This window comes from Condylura cristata, unplaced genomic scaffold (genome assembly GCF_000260355.1).
Source record: "Condylura cristata isolate star-nosed mole 26May11 unplaced genomic scaffold, ConCri1.0 scaffold00002, whole genome shotgun sequence".
NCBI classification, from domain to species: domain Eukaryota; kingdom Metazoa; phylum Chordata; class Mammalia; order Eulipotyphla; family Talpidae; genus Condylura; species Condylura cristata.
In genome coordinates, this window is record NW_004567103.1 from 49,987,853 (window position 1) to 50,004,277 (window position 16,425).

The window sequence follows — 16,425 nt, forward strand, 5'->3', positions numbered from 1 at the left end:
TGTTATAAACAAAACAAAAAATAGCAAAACATAATGTAGCAGCTTTTCGCAGACAATGGATCTGGTGTATTGCCAATGTGGTTGAGAGAGCAGATATGCAGAAAGCTGTTTTTCCTTTCTTGCCCACTGTACCTTGTCCTAGGTTTTAGATTCTATGCAATGAACAACACAATAATATCTGAGGTTCTCATCAAATGATGAGCCCACTGTAAGTTTCACTCACTCTTAATGAATGGGTAAGCAGGTCCCAGATCACTGAGAGATGATTATTAAATTGCTTGTGACTTAGCTGTATCTATTATTTCCTTTTTCTCCCTTTCTATTAGCCCTGCCACTCAATTACTAGAGAGAGAATTATTGGCTCTTCATTTGAAAATATTTTATGTGATGATGATATGATAAAGAAGAAACCACTGTTCTGCTGTGGGGCAGTCAAGAGTTTTGGAAATGTATTCAAATAGTATTATTGACATGGGAAATCTTAAAATTATTACTATATAGGAATGATGTCTAATTAAAAATATTTTGGATGCTCCCAGTTAATTTACCAGTCGAAATGATCGGAGAACTGACAATCCTTCTACATTTGCCAAACCAAGTTCCATTAAACTAAGGCTCACGATGAAACCATCAAAAATATTCCATCCTTCTTGAAAATAATAATATGGATCCATAGCAATTATCTTGAGAAACATTTCTGCCGTAAAGATCCCAGTGAAGACCTAAATGAGAAATGTTAATTACTTGAGTGAATATATTAAAAGCAAGTAATTGTTGAGCATTTAATTTACTTACAATAAATTATAATTTAAAATTTTAATAAAACCTTGGTTAAGGTCTAGCAAATTATCACCTAAAGGTGGTTTGTATTCAAATAAATATTTGTTTACTATTTTTTTTTTTTTAAAGATTTATTTATTTATTCACACAGAACTGGGGTACAGGCCAGAGGCTCAGGGGCGGCGACAGGCTTCACCAGAGACAGAGCGGGGAGCAGAACAGGCAGATCGACGAAGTACACTGCTGAGGGGAGCAGCGGCCAGGTCAGGAGAGGTCTGCTGCGCCATGTGGTCACCTCCGGGGCAGGCGGGGATCGAACTCATGAGGAAGTGGCTTAAACTTCCTTGTGCTGTGCTTTAACCTGCTGCGTCACCAGGGAGGGCTCTTGCTTACTATTTTTAAGGTTTATCAAGTGATGAACCTTAGGGTTAAGATAATAATAGGGTTAAGATAATAATATTAAGATACTTTTTTTTTTTTTTTGCCTGTTTTTACTATCAGGGCAATTTGGGTCTTATAGAATGAGTTGGAAAGTAATGTCTTATCTTTTAATTTTTGGACAGTTGGTGAAAGACTGGTACAATTCTCTACATATTTGATAGAATTCAGTAGTGAATGCATGAATACTAATTCTATTTATGTAGGTTCCCTCCCCCAGATTTTCTATTCCTTCTCGAGATAGTTTCAGTAGTTTGTTACTTTCTAGTAATTTTGCTTTTCACTATTGAGATAATACAGGTTTTCGCCTTCTCAGATATGTTCTTTCTACCCCATCATCAAAGCATGCACAGTTCTTTACCATAGACCACAATTCATCTAGGCTACACACATATTTTTGGCATACAATTGTTTATAACATTCCTTGTACTTCATGATTTCTATAAGGTCTAGGGTAATTTCTGCTGTTTTTTTCCAAAGGACCAATTTTTGTGTTTGTTAATTTTCTCTAATATTTTCTTATTTTCTATTTCACTCATCTCCCTTCTATTCTTTATTTTTATCTTTCATCTGTTAGTATTGGGTTTAGATTGCTCTTCATTTTCTAGTTTCTTATAGGGAAAGCAAAACCATGTATTTGAGATCTCTTTTGCTCTAGTATATCATACATTTACATATATCTAATAAATCATACATTTTCCTCTACTCTCCATTAGTTTTGATTTGATAAGCTTTCATTTTCAATCATCTAAATGGACATTAATTATTAGTTACTTGAGGGAATAAATTCTCTATTTTTACTTAAGCCCATGAGTTATTTCTTAATACTCATGTTCATAAAATTTCTTTTATTCCTTGTTTATTTTTTAGAGATTGCTATGTAAGTAAAAATATGGACTAGGTAATGTCATTGTCCATTTATACTCCAAATTTCTGTAATTTTTGACCACAGCTTGCAATAGTCTCTGAAATAACTCCCAGCATCTCTGTGAGAGCATTCATACCTTTCATTTCCCTTGGTAAGATCTCCATATTGGAAAATACAGATAATCACTGCAGTATGCAGACTAAAGACTGCCTTAGGACTGATGTCATAGGGATGTAGAGATTTTATGTTTATTATGTAGTATGGTGTTTGGTACAAAACAAGTGGTCAGATTTATAATAAATATACATGTATGTGTGTATGTGTGTGTATCTATATCTATATCTGTCTATCTAGCTAGCTAGCTAGTAGTTGCTATAGGGCCTAAAAATATGGTATACTACATTTTAAATATATTATTTATTATCTATACACAACTTGCTTATATATTCATTTATCAAGTTGAGAGGTACATGAGCACACCATAAGCTTTTTTAAAAAAGATTTATTTATTTATTCATAAAGAACTGGGGTGCAGGCCAGAGGTGCAGGGATAGTGAGAGGATTCATCAGAGATAGAGTGGGGAGCAGAACAGGCCAAGTGACAAAGTACACTGCTGAGGGGAGCAGTGGGCGGGTCAGGAGAGGTCTGCCACGCCATGTGGATCACCTCTGGGGCTGGGGATTGAACTCATGCTGACGTGGCTTTAGCTTCTTAGTGCTATGCTTTAACCTGCTGTGCCACCAGGGAAAGCCTGCCATAAGCTTTTTTGAATGAATTTTTTTTATATTGGTATCAATATATTATTATTGCATGAGTTTATAATGTTTCTTTGTATAAGACTACTTTATTCTCATATTTGTTACTCTACCATGTCATCAGAGTATATTAATATAATTTTGAAGTAAAAATGTATGCAAGGGACCTCCCTGGTGGAGCAGCGGGTTAAAGCACAGCACTGAGAATCTAAAGCCACTTCTGCATGAGTTCGATTCCTGCCTGCCCCAGAGGTGACCACATGGTGTGGCAGACCTCTCCTGACCCGCCCGCTGCTCCCCTCAGCAGTGTACTTTGTCGACCTGCCTGTTCTGTTCCCCACTCTGTCTCTGGTGAAGTCTCTCATCTCCCACCTTTGGTCTGTTCCCCAGTTCTGTATGCACAAATAAATAAATCTTAAAAAAAAAAAGTATGCAAAATTTCATCACTTATGAATTCCCAAACTTACAGCAAAAATTCAAACAGGAATAATAAACCTTCATATGATGTTTCCACCTTCATGTTTACAAGTAGTATTTCAAAATTACCTAACTTGGCATATTTTATAATTTGTTTGGCATAGATGTGTGTGTGTGTGCCGTAAAAATAGATTCTAAACACCTGAGAAATAAGTCAGAATTTTGTTACCAAGATTGATGTCTTTCTTAATCTATACTCATCTTCCTACAGAGTGAATAATTTAAATATAATTCTAAATCAAACTGACATAAAATCTTTGACTCCTTTGTACTGCCTAACTATCTAACAACATATTTTTGTTACTAAGAAAAGGGATGGATGACAATGTATACACGTAGCCAGTTAATTCATATTTAATTTGAGACCTACATGTATAATTTGCTAAAGCAATCATAAACTCTTTCAACAGGAAGAGAACGCCTCCATTAGCCTTACCAGGTTCCCGACTGACAGCACACTGCTGAACTGCTCCGTCATGGGGTAGTGCTCCATGGCCATGAAGAGCGTATTTAAGACAATGCAGATGGTGATCGCCAGGTCTACAAATGGGTCCATCACAACCAGGTTGACAATGTGTTTCACCTTTAACCATGGTTTACAGCAGTCCCAAATCAAACACATATTAGCAAATTTATACCAGCAGGGTGGGCATTTCTGTCTGGATTCTTCAAGTTCTGGAATAAAAAAGTTAAAATACCATGAAAACTGCTTACCTTTTATTAAGCAGCCCTTGATTTAAATTAAAAATATAAATCTGTTAAAAGGAATTATGGCTTAGTTTGATGTGGAATAAGAGAAAAATTACAGTAGGTTCATGGTCATAGAAAGCATAGATAAAAGAAAGGCTAGTAAGTTTCCAAATTTATCTTGCCTAACTAGTTCCCAAGCTGTGATGGCAATATTAAGCTGTCTGGTAATTCTCGTTAAGGCTATAAGAAAATGGTGGGCAGGATTTGCATTAAGTACACTTAAAGCTCATCCATGTTCCAGATAGAGATAGATGCATTTGTATTATCAAAGACCTTTTCTCATGAGATAGCCTAAAAGCCTATGGGTCATACTGAAACTAATTTTTTTCTATATATATTTTTTCTATTTTAGTAAGATAGTCTTGTCAGTGTCATTAGTCAATCAAAAATTCTCCAGTGAAAGCTCATTAGATAGACACTTATCTATTAAACTTAACAAGATTCCTTTTCTCTACATTTCTTAATTTAACTAGAGGGCATAAAAGAAGAGGAAATGTGCTCCCTAAGGAACAAAATGGGATTTATATACTACTGATAAAATATGATAGAACTTATAAATTTACATATTATACATTTATGTTAATGTTTTAAATGCATAACTACATATTAATACATATACAAAATCTATGATGTAACATTTCATATTGAAGTACATTTATTTAAGAAAAAAAGTACAATGATATCAAGAATCATTTCAAGTAAATAACAGGAAAAGAAGACAATGCATAGATTGTTAAAGTGATACAAAAAATTCTAAAACTTGATATTGACAAAGTATTATGGGAAATTGAGAAGCAATAAATTAAACACCATTTTCTTTTGAGAAGATTATTTCTTAATTGACTTTTGAGTGGGTAAAGGATGCAGGGCTTGTTTTATAATAGTACTATTGTTGTACATTGTTATTACCTGCTCTGTCATATATGAAACCACCACATTAAAAATAGGCAGAAAGATTCCTTTTATTCATTCATGGCCTAATGGACTCTGGTCAGTCACTTTGGTATTCAGTGGCAACTGGAAAAAATCTCTTTATACTTGGTACAGTTTACTGTGAACTAAACTGTAAGGGAGGAACCAACATTTTTAGTGAAGAAATACAACAATAGGTAATGATTGCCTGCTGATATACATTCACCTCTAGCTAATGCTATAAGGTTTACTACTTCCCTTAAGTAAATGAATTTCCTGTTTATTTTTTTACAGAATTCCATTAGTGGTAGATTTCTTAAGTATCTCTTCAGAAACTGATATCTTTCAAGTGGACAGTTATATCAATTTTTCCTAACATACAGTTTGTAAACAGAACATAGTATTTGAATTGTAAGTGAGAAGAAAATATAAATATAACCTCTATGGCCTGGCTATTTTGTGAACACTTTTAGGACTCAAAGAAACCTCATGTATACACTGGCGACAAAATATATTACAGCTTATGGTAAATAACAAAAAAATGACAAAGTCTTCATTTGCCTGCATATAATTAGAATAATTATTTTTTTTAAATGGTACATATCATTTAGATAAAGAGAAGCAAACAGGAATTGGGAAGACAAAATATCAGGGAAAACTCAAAAGGGGTAGTTCAGCCAGTGCTGCTCATCTTGACACCAGGAATAAGTAGAACAAATGTGCTTAAGTTGTAAAAGGAACTCATTGAATTATTCATGCCAGAAAGAGAGAAAGAGAGAGAGAATCTCACACTGAAACAAAATGAAGCACTCAGAAAAAACCACAGTTATTTCTCCATTTCCATACATTTATATAGTCATTTATAGTCCAGTTTAGTCCTCTTGCCCACTCTGTTCAGTTCCTCAGTGACTTCTAATCACCCTTCCTCTATGTTTCCTAAGCATGTGACCAGGAAACATTTCTATAAGGTTTTTGCATTTAAAAGTTCAAATAATTTATTTTGACATCTCATCACCTACCATTTCATTAGTCGTTAAGTAAGAGGTTATTAATTACCCTGGACAATAGAAACTTGATTGTATTTCAAAAGAAGGAAAATGTAAGTTACCAGTTGGATCAAAAATCCTTAAAAAAGGGAAGGTAAACTAAATCATGATTAGACTTAAAAGGAACGATGCCCCCAAAACAGACTATGTCAACCTCGGAACCTTTCCATTCTGCCATTATCAGGAATGAAAGATAGATTCTATGAAAGACAGCTCAAGTGTGTATGTGTATGCTGTTTATTGTCAACAACCAACCTTGACCAAATGTGAAATCGAACTGAATAAAGAGAAGTAAATTTTTCAACCAATATAATCAATGAAAACATAGCCATTGTCCCTCAGAAAAACTGAAAGTCAAAAGCTCTGCAGGTATTAAAACCACTCTCAAGATTCCTGCTTCCGAAGTGATACTTATCTAAACACACTTGTATCCTAAGCAACTCCATGAATTACATCTCCATGAAGATCTATGTGGGTACATTTATGTTTCATTTGGTTTTATAATGAGTGGATAAGTCCAATCTTGTGCTGGGTGAATGTTTTGAAGTATTTCTTATGTCAGCTCAAATTTAATGCTATCAGAAGTGCAAAGGAGGACTGTTGGTTTAGACTTACCCTGTCTCCTTCTCTACTTCTTGCTTTAAGGAGCAGACATGCTGCTGACATCGGTAGCAGAACCACTGGCAGCTTCCTCTCAGTGGTTTTGCTATGGCAAGGAGCAGAAGACCAGAGAATCTTCAAAAGATTTACCTGGAGGGACAGGGAGGAGCAAGCTACTGGCAGCTGGGGTGGGAAAGGGAGCGCAAGCTAATGCAGGCGAGGTCAGGGAAGAACGTACCGAGTTTAATATTCCATGGAAATCACTGAGAAGATTTCTGATATGTTTTAGGATATTACAAAAATTGGGTTTCTAATTTTGACTGTGATATGGCTATGACATCATATGACTATGTATGGTCATCTCCACTGTGAGTTTTTTCTGACTGTGACTTTCAATCTTTTGGGTCTGGTATTAAAATTATGGGATCTTTGCATTCAGACTGGAAAAAAGTTCTTCCAAGAATCTGTCCCACATCAAGAGAAACTATAGCTAACAATGAAAGGCTTGTGTGTGTTTGTTCTCTCTCTCTCAATTTCCATCTTTCTTTTTTCCTTTGACACACACATACACACCACATGTGCACACACACATCTAGAAGGGGATGGGAAGGGATGGAAGGTAGGGTTGGTTATAAAAGAGAGAGAGAGGAAAGAGTAAACCAGGGCAAGGAAGGAACATAGTATATATTTTATATGAAGGTATTTTTCAAGTCGTTGAAGCTGATATTGACGTTTGAATTCACTTTTTAGTACTGAAAGGCACAAACATATGTACTAACAAAAATGACAATTATAAAACAGCTAACAATGATAATTATTGATTGCCTTCCATATGCTTGGTACATGAGTGCTTTATAGATGATGACTCATTTAATCCTTAGAACAACCTTATGCATACACATCTGCATTTTGTTAAATGAGGAAACTGAAGTTTAGAGTCATAAACTTAACAGATAGAAGAGCCAAGAATTTTTCACAGATCATCCCCAAAGTCTTTAGTTTGGCATTACAAAATGCAGACTTCCAAATGATATGTTAATGACTCAGTTATAAACTGCAGCTAAAGAGAAAACGGATCTATTTAATACTTTGGCCAGAGAAGGCAAGAATGAAACTATAAAAATTTTAAATCTTTGTTTCAAAGCAGTTAATATCAAACCCTAATTTACATTTTCACTTTGATTTCTGTTTAAAGGAATTTTATACATTAAGCAGTTAATACAAGTTAATACAATTAATACAGTTAATGTAATTCAAATGGTTAAACTCATTAGTCATATGCACTTAGTGCTATATACCTTTCAATGCCATGCACATAAACACTTTCAGTAGTTTAGATTTTGACTTACAAAATCATTGTGTTGTGCATGAATTTTACTTGGTAAAGATGCAATGATACAATATTGTCAGAAAAAAACTTTCAAACTCAGGAATTTTTTTTTTGTTTGTTTCTTTCCTGTTGTTACCAAAGCACCACCAAGCAGCTCTGCTGTAGGGCTTTTGACATACCTTCCATTGTGTTGGTCAAAATACTGGCAACACTCATTGCTCTTTGCCTTGTTGTAGGGTCTTCCAATAAATCCATGGAAACATGATAAGAACTGGATCTTCTCTTTCTTAATTCTGTTTCAGTAGTTGTGCCCTAAAAGTAAAATATTAGATAAAACAATCATTAGTCTTGAGAAGAGTAAGCATTCCTATCATGGGTGCTACTTAACTAATTGTTCATTTTGCTGTCTCAGATGAAAGCAGCTCATTAATAAGACACTGTTGGAATCATCATTCTTGGGAAGGATTTGAAAGGTTATTGGAACCTTAGCTTTCAGAGATGTCTGGATTTGCAATCAAGATGGACTTTCTAATTTCTTCAGCTTAGTGAGAACTTGAGGATGGAGGAACTCTGCAAACTACTGACTAGATAATCTTTTGGTATTTCAATTCATCTTTCTTAGGCTATAAGGCCAAAACATATTGCTCTTTGATTTACTCTCAGTTGAGTCATTGTTGTTTATAGACTGACATTTACATAGTAAATGTATGAAAAAATTTTCATGTACCAATAATAGTAGAATTCCATTTGTAAAATGCATTTTTTCATTACACACAGATAACATTTTCCAACATGATTTTTTAAAATAGATTTATTTAGTTACACATACAGAACTGTGGTATAGGCTGGAGGTGCAGGGGCAGTGAGAGGATTCACCAGAGACAGAGTGGGGAGCAGAACAGACAGATTGATGAAGTACACTACTGAGGGGAGCAGCGGGTGAGATGGGAGAGGTCTGCTGCGCCCTGTGGGTCACCTCCCTGGGCGGGATCAAATGCATGCTGAAGTGGCTGCTGCCAGCTTCGCACGCTGTGCCTTAACCCATTGGACCACCAGGGAAGGCTCACAACATGTTTTATGACAAGAATAATCACAGAACTAATCCTTAACACTGTCTTACACTTACATAACAACTTCATCCAAAAAAAAAACAAACAAACAAAAAAAAAACCACCACCATCTTTGCCATTAAAATTCTAATTTAAGGCAATATTCCAATTCAGGGTCTTTGAGTTTTAACAGTGATACAATGATTTAATACTGTTCTATTCTAAAATAAATTAACCAGGATTACACATGGGTAGAAATTTACTTCAGGAAATAAAACAATGAAGTTGATTATTACAGGGGAAAAAACTCAAGTATTTCAAAAGCATATCTGTGAGCTGATAATAAATAAGTCATTTTTAGTTCTTGGAGGATTTTGTCTATTTCTAAAATAGCAACATGAGTCCTATTCATCTATTTTTACCTTACTGTGATATGAGAAACTATTATCTTTGTAAATTTGCAGGTTTCTAATGCATACATATTCAAAAGCAAAGTTTCCACTTAATTGATATTATTACTGCTGGTAAATATCCATAAAATTCACTCAAAATTAAATTTTTAAAATTAATTTTAGAAAAAATGGAAGTATAGTTATGAAAATAAATGAGTGCTCTTTGAAAAAAATCTCTTTATATCAAAAAGGTATGTCTTAAAATTTAAAATATGTGGAGCCTCCCTGGTGGAACAGGGGTTAAAAAAAGACACAGTACTATGAAACTATCCATAGCCACTGCAGCAAAAGTTCGATCTCTGGCCAGAGACATGACCCACATGGCACAGCAGACCTCTCCTGTCTTGCCTGCTGCTCTCCTCAGCGTTGTATTTGGGTAGATCTGCCTGTTCTGCTTCCTACGCTCTTTGGTGAATCCTCTCAACCCCCCCCCCTCTGGCCTGTACCCCAGTTCTTGTGTGCATAAATAAATAAATCTTAAAAGAAAAAAGAATTAAAAATATTTTTCCTGGTCAGAGAGGCAAAGATTTTTTAAAACAAATAAGGGTACTTATAGGTCATTTAGTCCCTTCTGTTCTATACAGAACTATATGTGTCATCGTTGATCTATTTAATTATCAGTGATAGATTCCAAAACCTCTATTGATATTACTGAGGAAATTCTTCTGTCAAACAGCTTCAACTGAATTTATGTGCAGAGTACAACAGCATGTGCTTTCGTGGGGTCATTTGCCCATTGTTTATTTTCTGTTATCACTTCCCCTCTACTGTCTCTCAATGTTTCTTCAGTTATCTGCACCTTCAATCAGCTTATGCTACACCATAGCACATAGTCCTGTCTCACAGCAATTGACTGCAGAACTAAAGAACAGAGATTAGGGAGCAGGAAATACACAAAACTTGCAAGGCTTTGCTTCAGACTTGCTGAAATTTGTCTTCTGGGTTTTATCCCATCCTTTCTGATTGGACAGGAATTTCATGGTAATTATGAATGACAGCAAAATATTTTTGACACCTTTACATTTCCCTTGTATTTTTGCAAATAACTTGTGGATTTGGTTTTGTTTGCTCAATTAACATTTTCAAAGTTAGTAATGCTCAATTTCATTATATATAAAAACCATGTCGGGTGCTTGTCAAAGAAGATTCCCTGACCTTATGTTCTTCAGCTTTTTGGTCTGAGGAAGCATGGGTAGGCTTAGGTCTCTTTATTTTTCCTTTAAACCATATTAAGGACTATTTTTTAAAAAGTGTGTATTAAATGTATATAACAAAATGAGTTTAGGTAGAAATATATACCTAAGAACCATCAAGGCCAAAAATATTTCCATCCTCTCCCAAAGTTCCTCCTACCCTTTTAATTACCATTTTTGTGATTGTCATTTTTTGGTGGTAACACTCCTTAACATAAGATCTACTCCCTGAACAAATTTTAAGTACCTCTGGGCACTAAACTAGGTAGTAATCTCCGGACCTTCTTTATTTGCATGACTGAAAGTGTATACCCTTTGACCATCACATTTAATAAGAATAGAATGCTGGTTGCCATGAGCTGGAATGGTAGGGGTAGGATAGAAGCCTCCATGTTTTAAGAAACATCCCAGGAAATTTTAATGCAGTTACTCTGTGGGTGAAATATATTTTGAAAAGCCCTGGGTTGAAATGGCAGTATTTGTTTCCTTAGCCATTTCTTTTCCATTTAAGAAACTTTAAAAGAAAAATCAATGGGAAACATTATTGCAATATGGATGAATGTATGTTTAGTAGCCAGCATACCTGGGGTCAAACCTTAGCTCCACCATGCATAGGCCTCAGTTTCCTCCTCTGTAAAATAGGCATGATATTAATTACTACTAGTAAAGGGCTATTGTGAGGCTTAAATGAATTAACATAAGTAAAGTGTTCTGGACAGTGTCTGCTATCGCTATTTTTAAAGAGAAATTAACTTTCCTTCTGCATTCTTCCTGTTTCTTCATTACAAAGTTTTTCATGATTTGATCTGACCCCAGGATACTTGAACATTTCTCTGAGAAAAAGGAGTTGAGGAAAGGCCATGTGAAAAAAAAATGAAATCAGTGGTTATTCTTGTAATACAAGGTAAAAAACTACTCTACTAGGTAACTGAAAGCAGCCTACACATATGATGTTAATGTAATTTAAAGGCCTTGTTTAATAATACTCAAAGTAGTTTTTTAAAATTATGAGATTTTAATAACAGAAATATAAAGCCCAACACATGACATTGTTGGAATACTTTTATACTGACAAATGAACTTTTATTTAGTAACAACATTAAAAGCACCTTAAGTTGGGGAGACGGCAAGATGGCGGCAGACTAAAGATGCTGAGAGCACTGCATCCAGGCTCATACAGGAATTTAGGACTAAAAACAGATTATAGACTTATATACTATGAGCTTCAACCCAAATAAGAACACCCTGGACTCACTAGAAGGAAGATAACTGAGGGAGAATCAGCGACTGGGGAGTTCCGATAAGAGAACTCCCTTCTCCCACCCCAGGAATGTTCAGGCACCTGAAAGTTTGGTGGGCTTCAGGAGCCATTTTTCCTCTTGCTAAAGACCTCTAGGTGAAGGGGAATGGCTCAGCTCGGTGAGTGGAACACAGGAAGAAGAAAGACTTCAGATCTGATCTGGAGTACCTAGGCACTAGGCAAAGCTGCTGGATGGATCAGCTCAGGAACAAGCAAGATGGTGGCAGAGTAAAGATGCCAAGATGACTATGTCCAAGCTCACACTGGAATATATAAAAGACTATAAACTTACATGCTACGAGTTTTAACCCAAATGAGAACACCCTGGACTCACTAAAAGGAAGATAACTGAGGGAGAATCTGAGATTGGGAAGCTCCGATAAGGGAACTCCTATCCCGAAGTGCCACAGACAGGATAAGCAGAACCCTGCAACTCCAGGGGGAGCACCCAGGCTCTAGTGCCGCAGGTGGAGGCTTCCTGCTCATTCGGCTTGGTGAGTGGATTCCAAGCTATGGAAAAAGACTGTGTAAGTGGGCACACAGAGCCCAGGAGGTAGGGAGGAAAATCTAGTGATTTGGTGACTGGGGCAGTTGCAAGGCTTGCAACCCTTTTCACCCACCCTCACAGCATAGGCCCTGGGCCTATGCTTGCTCCGGGCATTAGTCACTAAGGCGGGGCCAGTAAGTTCACAAAGCACCTGAGATAAAAGGGGAAAAAAAAAAACCAATACAGTTAGACTGAATCAAAAACAGACCCATTAACACTCCTCCAAGTGGTAGGGAAAGACTGCTCAGGGAGAGACTGCTCTGAGTGAGCACAAAGAACCCTAGAGGCCTTGAGGGAGGACTAACAGCCTGTACAACTGGGGGGCATGCAGAATTAGGACTCAAGGTGTTACTGAACAGCAGTAGCCAGAAGACATGTGTGTTAGTAAGGAACTGCCTTGCAAGGCTCACAGTGCTCAAAAATAAACAAAACCAGTGACTGGCTCAACTGCAGGCCCAGCTGCAACACTTCTAATGCACCACACGCCCAAGGCTTCATCCAAGCATAGAGGGAATCTGGGATATCAGAAGGCTACAAAGATCAACAGGCACCTTCCAGAGACAAGGACTCAATGAGTTACCAGAAGCTGAATATCACAAGAGACCCCTGACTATCACTGGCAGAGATGGCAGGCATAATTCCACATAGTGGGGGCTGGAAAAATAGGAGATACTGAAACAAAACAAGGCTCAGAATACCCTCCACAACTGAAGTATCTGGAAGTCCCTCTGCCATCCCAGAAAGAACATCCAGAAAGAATGCAACACTGTGTCTCAATGAATAGATGTATTAGAAAATAGATGACAGGGAAAAGACGACAAACAAATATTCAAGCAAGTCCAAGGGGGGAAATTCACCACAAAAAGATCAGTGAGCAGCAGCCACCAAAGAAATAGAAGAACTGCTCAGCCTACCAGATAGAGAATTCAGAATCATCATGATAAAAAATGAAATGAGGCAAGCCATCAAGGAGTTGAAAAATGCAAACAAGGAAATGAATGAAAGAAATGAAAAAGAAAAAAAATGATATGAGAAAAGCAATCAGTGAACCGCAGAAAGAAAATGAGACATTAAAAAAAAATAGAAGAAATGCAGGAGATGAAAAAGCCACTAGAGGAGATGAAGAATGCTGGGAAAAGTAATGAAAACATAATAGATGAAATGGAAGAAAGAATTAGCTCCCTTGAAGACACAGAAATAAAGAGAATTAAAAAAGAAAAAGAAAGAGAAATAAAAAAAAGAAAAGGAATGAAGAAACACTTCAAGACCTATATGACACTATTAGGAAAAGAAATATCAGAGTTATGGGTATCCCAGAAGGTTAAAAGAAAGGCCAAGGAATTGAGAAAATATTCACAGAGAAACAGAAAAGAACTTCCCTAATATGAAGAAGGAGATGAAAGTAGATAACCAAGAAGCAAGAACACCAAATGACCATGATGACAGGAGAAACACAGCAAGACACATCATAGTAAAACTACCAAGAATACAAGACAAGGAAAAGATAATGAGAATGACAAGAGGGAAGAAACAAATAACCTACAAAGGGAAACCAATCCGGATGACATCAGACTTCTCTGAAGAAGCACTACGGGCAAGAAGAGAGTGGAGGGACATTCTCAACAAACTCCATAGCATTAAATGCCAACCAAGAATACTCTATCCTGCAAAGCTTTCCTCTATGAAGAAAGAATAAAGATATTTTCAGACAAACAGAAACTCTGCAATTTTGTCATGACTAAACCCCCGCTCCAAAGAATACTACAAGAAGCCCTCAAACCAAATCCAACAGAAGAATGAAAAAGAACAGTTCAAAACAAGGAATAAAAATACAAAAGGACTAAAATGGCAAATTTAGGTGCCAATATATCAATATTATCTCTAACTGCAAATTGCTCAAGCTCATCCATCAAAAGACAGAGTAGCAGGATTGATTAAAAAACAGAACCTAATGTTCTGCTGTCTGCAGGAAACACATTAACTGCAAAAGATCAAACAGGTTGAAAATAAAAGGATGGAAAACAGTTCTACAAACAAATGGTCCAAAAAAGAAGTCAGGAACAGCTACACTTATATAAGATAAAATAGACTTCAAGCTAAAAAGGTTAAAAGAGACACAGAAGGTCACTACATTATGATTAAGGGGACAATAAAACAAGAAGACGTAACAATCATCAACATATATGCACCAAGTGAAGGAGCACCAAAACATATGAGGAAACTACTGTCATCTATGAAAACGTATATCAGAGAAAATAAGTACACAGTAGGAGACTTCAACATGCCACTCTCCACAATGAACAGATCAACAAGACAAAAAATAAGCAAAGACACTAAAGCTCTGAACAAAGACCCGGACAACATGGGTCTAACAGACATCTATAGAATACTGAACTCCCAAAAATCTGAGTACACATTTTTCCCAAACCCATAGGGATCATTCTCTAGGATTGACCACATACTGAGTCACAAGATAAATATCAATAGACACACTAAGATTGGAATCATACCAACTATTTTCTCTGACCACGAAGGAATAAAACTAGAAATAAACCATATGAGGAAGACAAGAAACCCACCTACCACATGGAGACTGAAACCCACACTACTGGAGGACCACTGGATCAATGAGATCAAAGAAGAAATCAAAAAATACCTGGATAAGAATGACAATGACAACACAAATCTCTAAAACTTATGGGACACATTAAAGGCAGTTGTAAGAAGAAAATATATTGCATTGCAGGCTCACATAAAGAAACAAGAAATTATTCAAAGGAACAATGTAATGTCCTACCTTAAAGAGCTGGAAAAAGAACAACAAAATAACCCAAAAGCCAGTAGAAGACAGGAAATAATAAAAGTCAAATCAGAAATAAATGGAATGGATGTTAGAAAAACTTTCCAAAAAAATCAATGAAACCAAAAGTTGGTTCTTTGAAAAATTAAACAAGATAGACAGGCCACTAGCCAGGCTCACAAAGAAAAAACAAGAGAAAGCACAAATAAACAGAATCATAAACGAAAGAAGAGAAATCACAACAGATCCAGCAAAAATCAAAAGAATAATCAGAAAATATTATGCTCATGGATTGGGAGAATTAACATCATCAAAATGGCCATCCTGCCAAAAGTGATATATGGATTTAACGCCATCCCAATACAAGTCTCAATGACATTCTTCAAAGAAATAGAAAAAATATTGATGAGATTCATATGAAACAACAAATGATCTCAAATAGCCAAAACTCTCATGACTCAGAAGAAAAAGAATGGAGGCATTACAATCCCAAACCTCAAACTATACTACAAAGCCATAATAATCAAAACTGCATGGTACTGGAACAAGAACAGACATACAGACCAGTGGATTCAGATAGAAAACCAAGGTTTATGCACAGCTAATCTTTGACAAAGGAACAAAGAAGATACAATGGAACAAAGAAAGTTTGTTCAGCAAATGGTGCTGGGAAAACTGGGAAGCTACATGCAAAAAAAATGAAACTAGATCACTGCCTGGCACCATACTCAAAAATCAACTCGAAGTGTATTAAAGACCTAGACAAAACAATGGAAACCATAAAATACCTGGAAGCAAAGATGGGCCAAACAGTACACAAGATAGAGCACCCAATGCAACGATAGTGAAGGCCAGGCTAAATAGATGGGACTACATCAAATTAAAGAACTTCTGTACAGCAAAAGAGACATTACAAAAACAAACAGACATCCCACTGAGTGGGAAAAATTTTTTCTCATACAAAACTTTGTGATAAAGGATTAATCACAAAGATATATTGAGAACTGATGAAACTCAACAAAAATAAACAACCCCATCAAAAAATGGGCAGAAGAGCTAAAAAGACACTTCTTCAAAGAGGAAATGCAGATGACCAACAAGCATATGAAAAATGTTCAACATCACTC

General features: G+C 36.1%; 1 protein-coding gene across 1 annotated transcript in view; it reads right to left on the reverse strand.

Moving 5' to 3' along the window:
- The window catches only part of SCN2A (sodium channel, voltage gated, type II alpha subunit), an 81,647-nt gene that overhangs the window by 39,251 nt on the left and 25,971 nt on the right, over positions 1-16,425 (reverse strand). The window contains exons 13-15 of the mRNA XM_004674587.1: positions 8,137-8,269; positions 3,756-3,994; positions 549-722 (exon numbers count right to left, since the gene is read on the reverse strand). Of these exons, the coding sequence (XP_004674644.1) occupies positions 549-722; positions 3,756-3,994; positions 8,137-8,269 (546 nt within the window). The remainder of the gene's footprint in view (positions 1-548; positions 723-3,755; positions 3,995-8,136; positions 8,270-16,425) is intronic.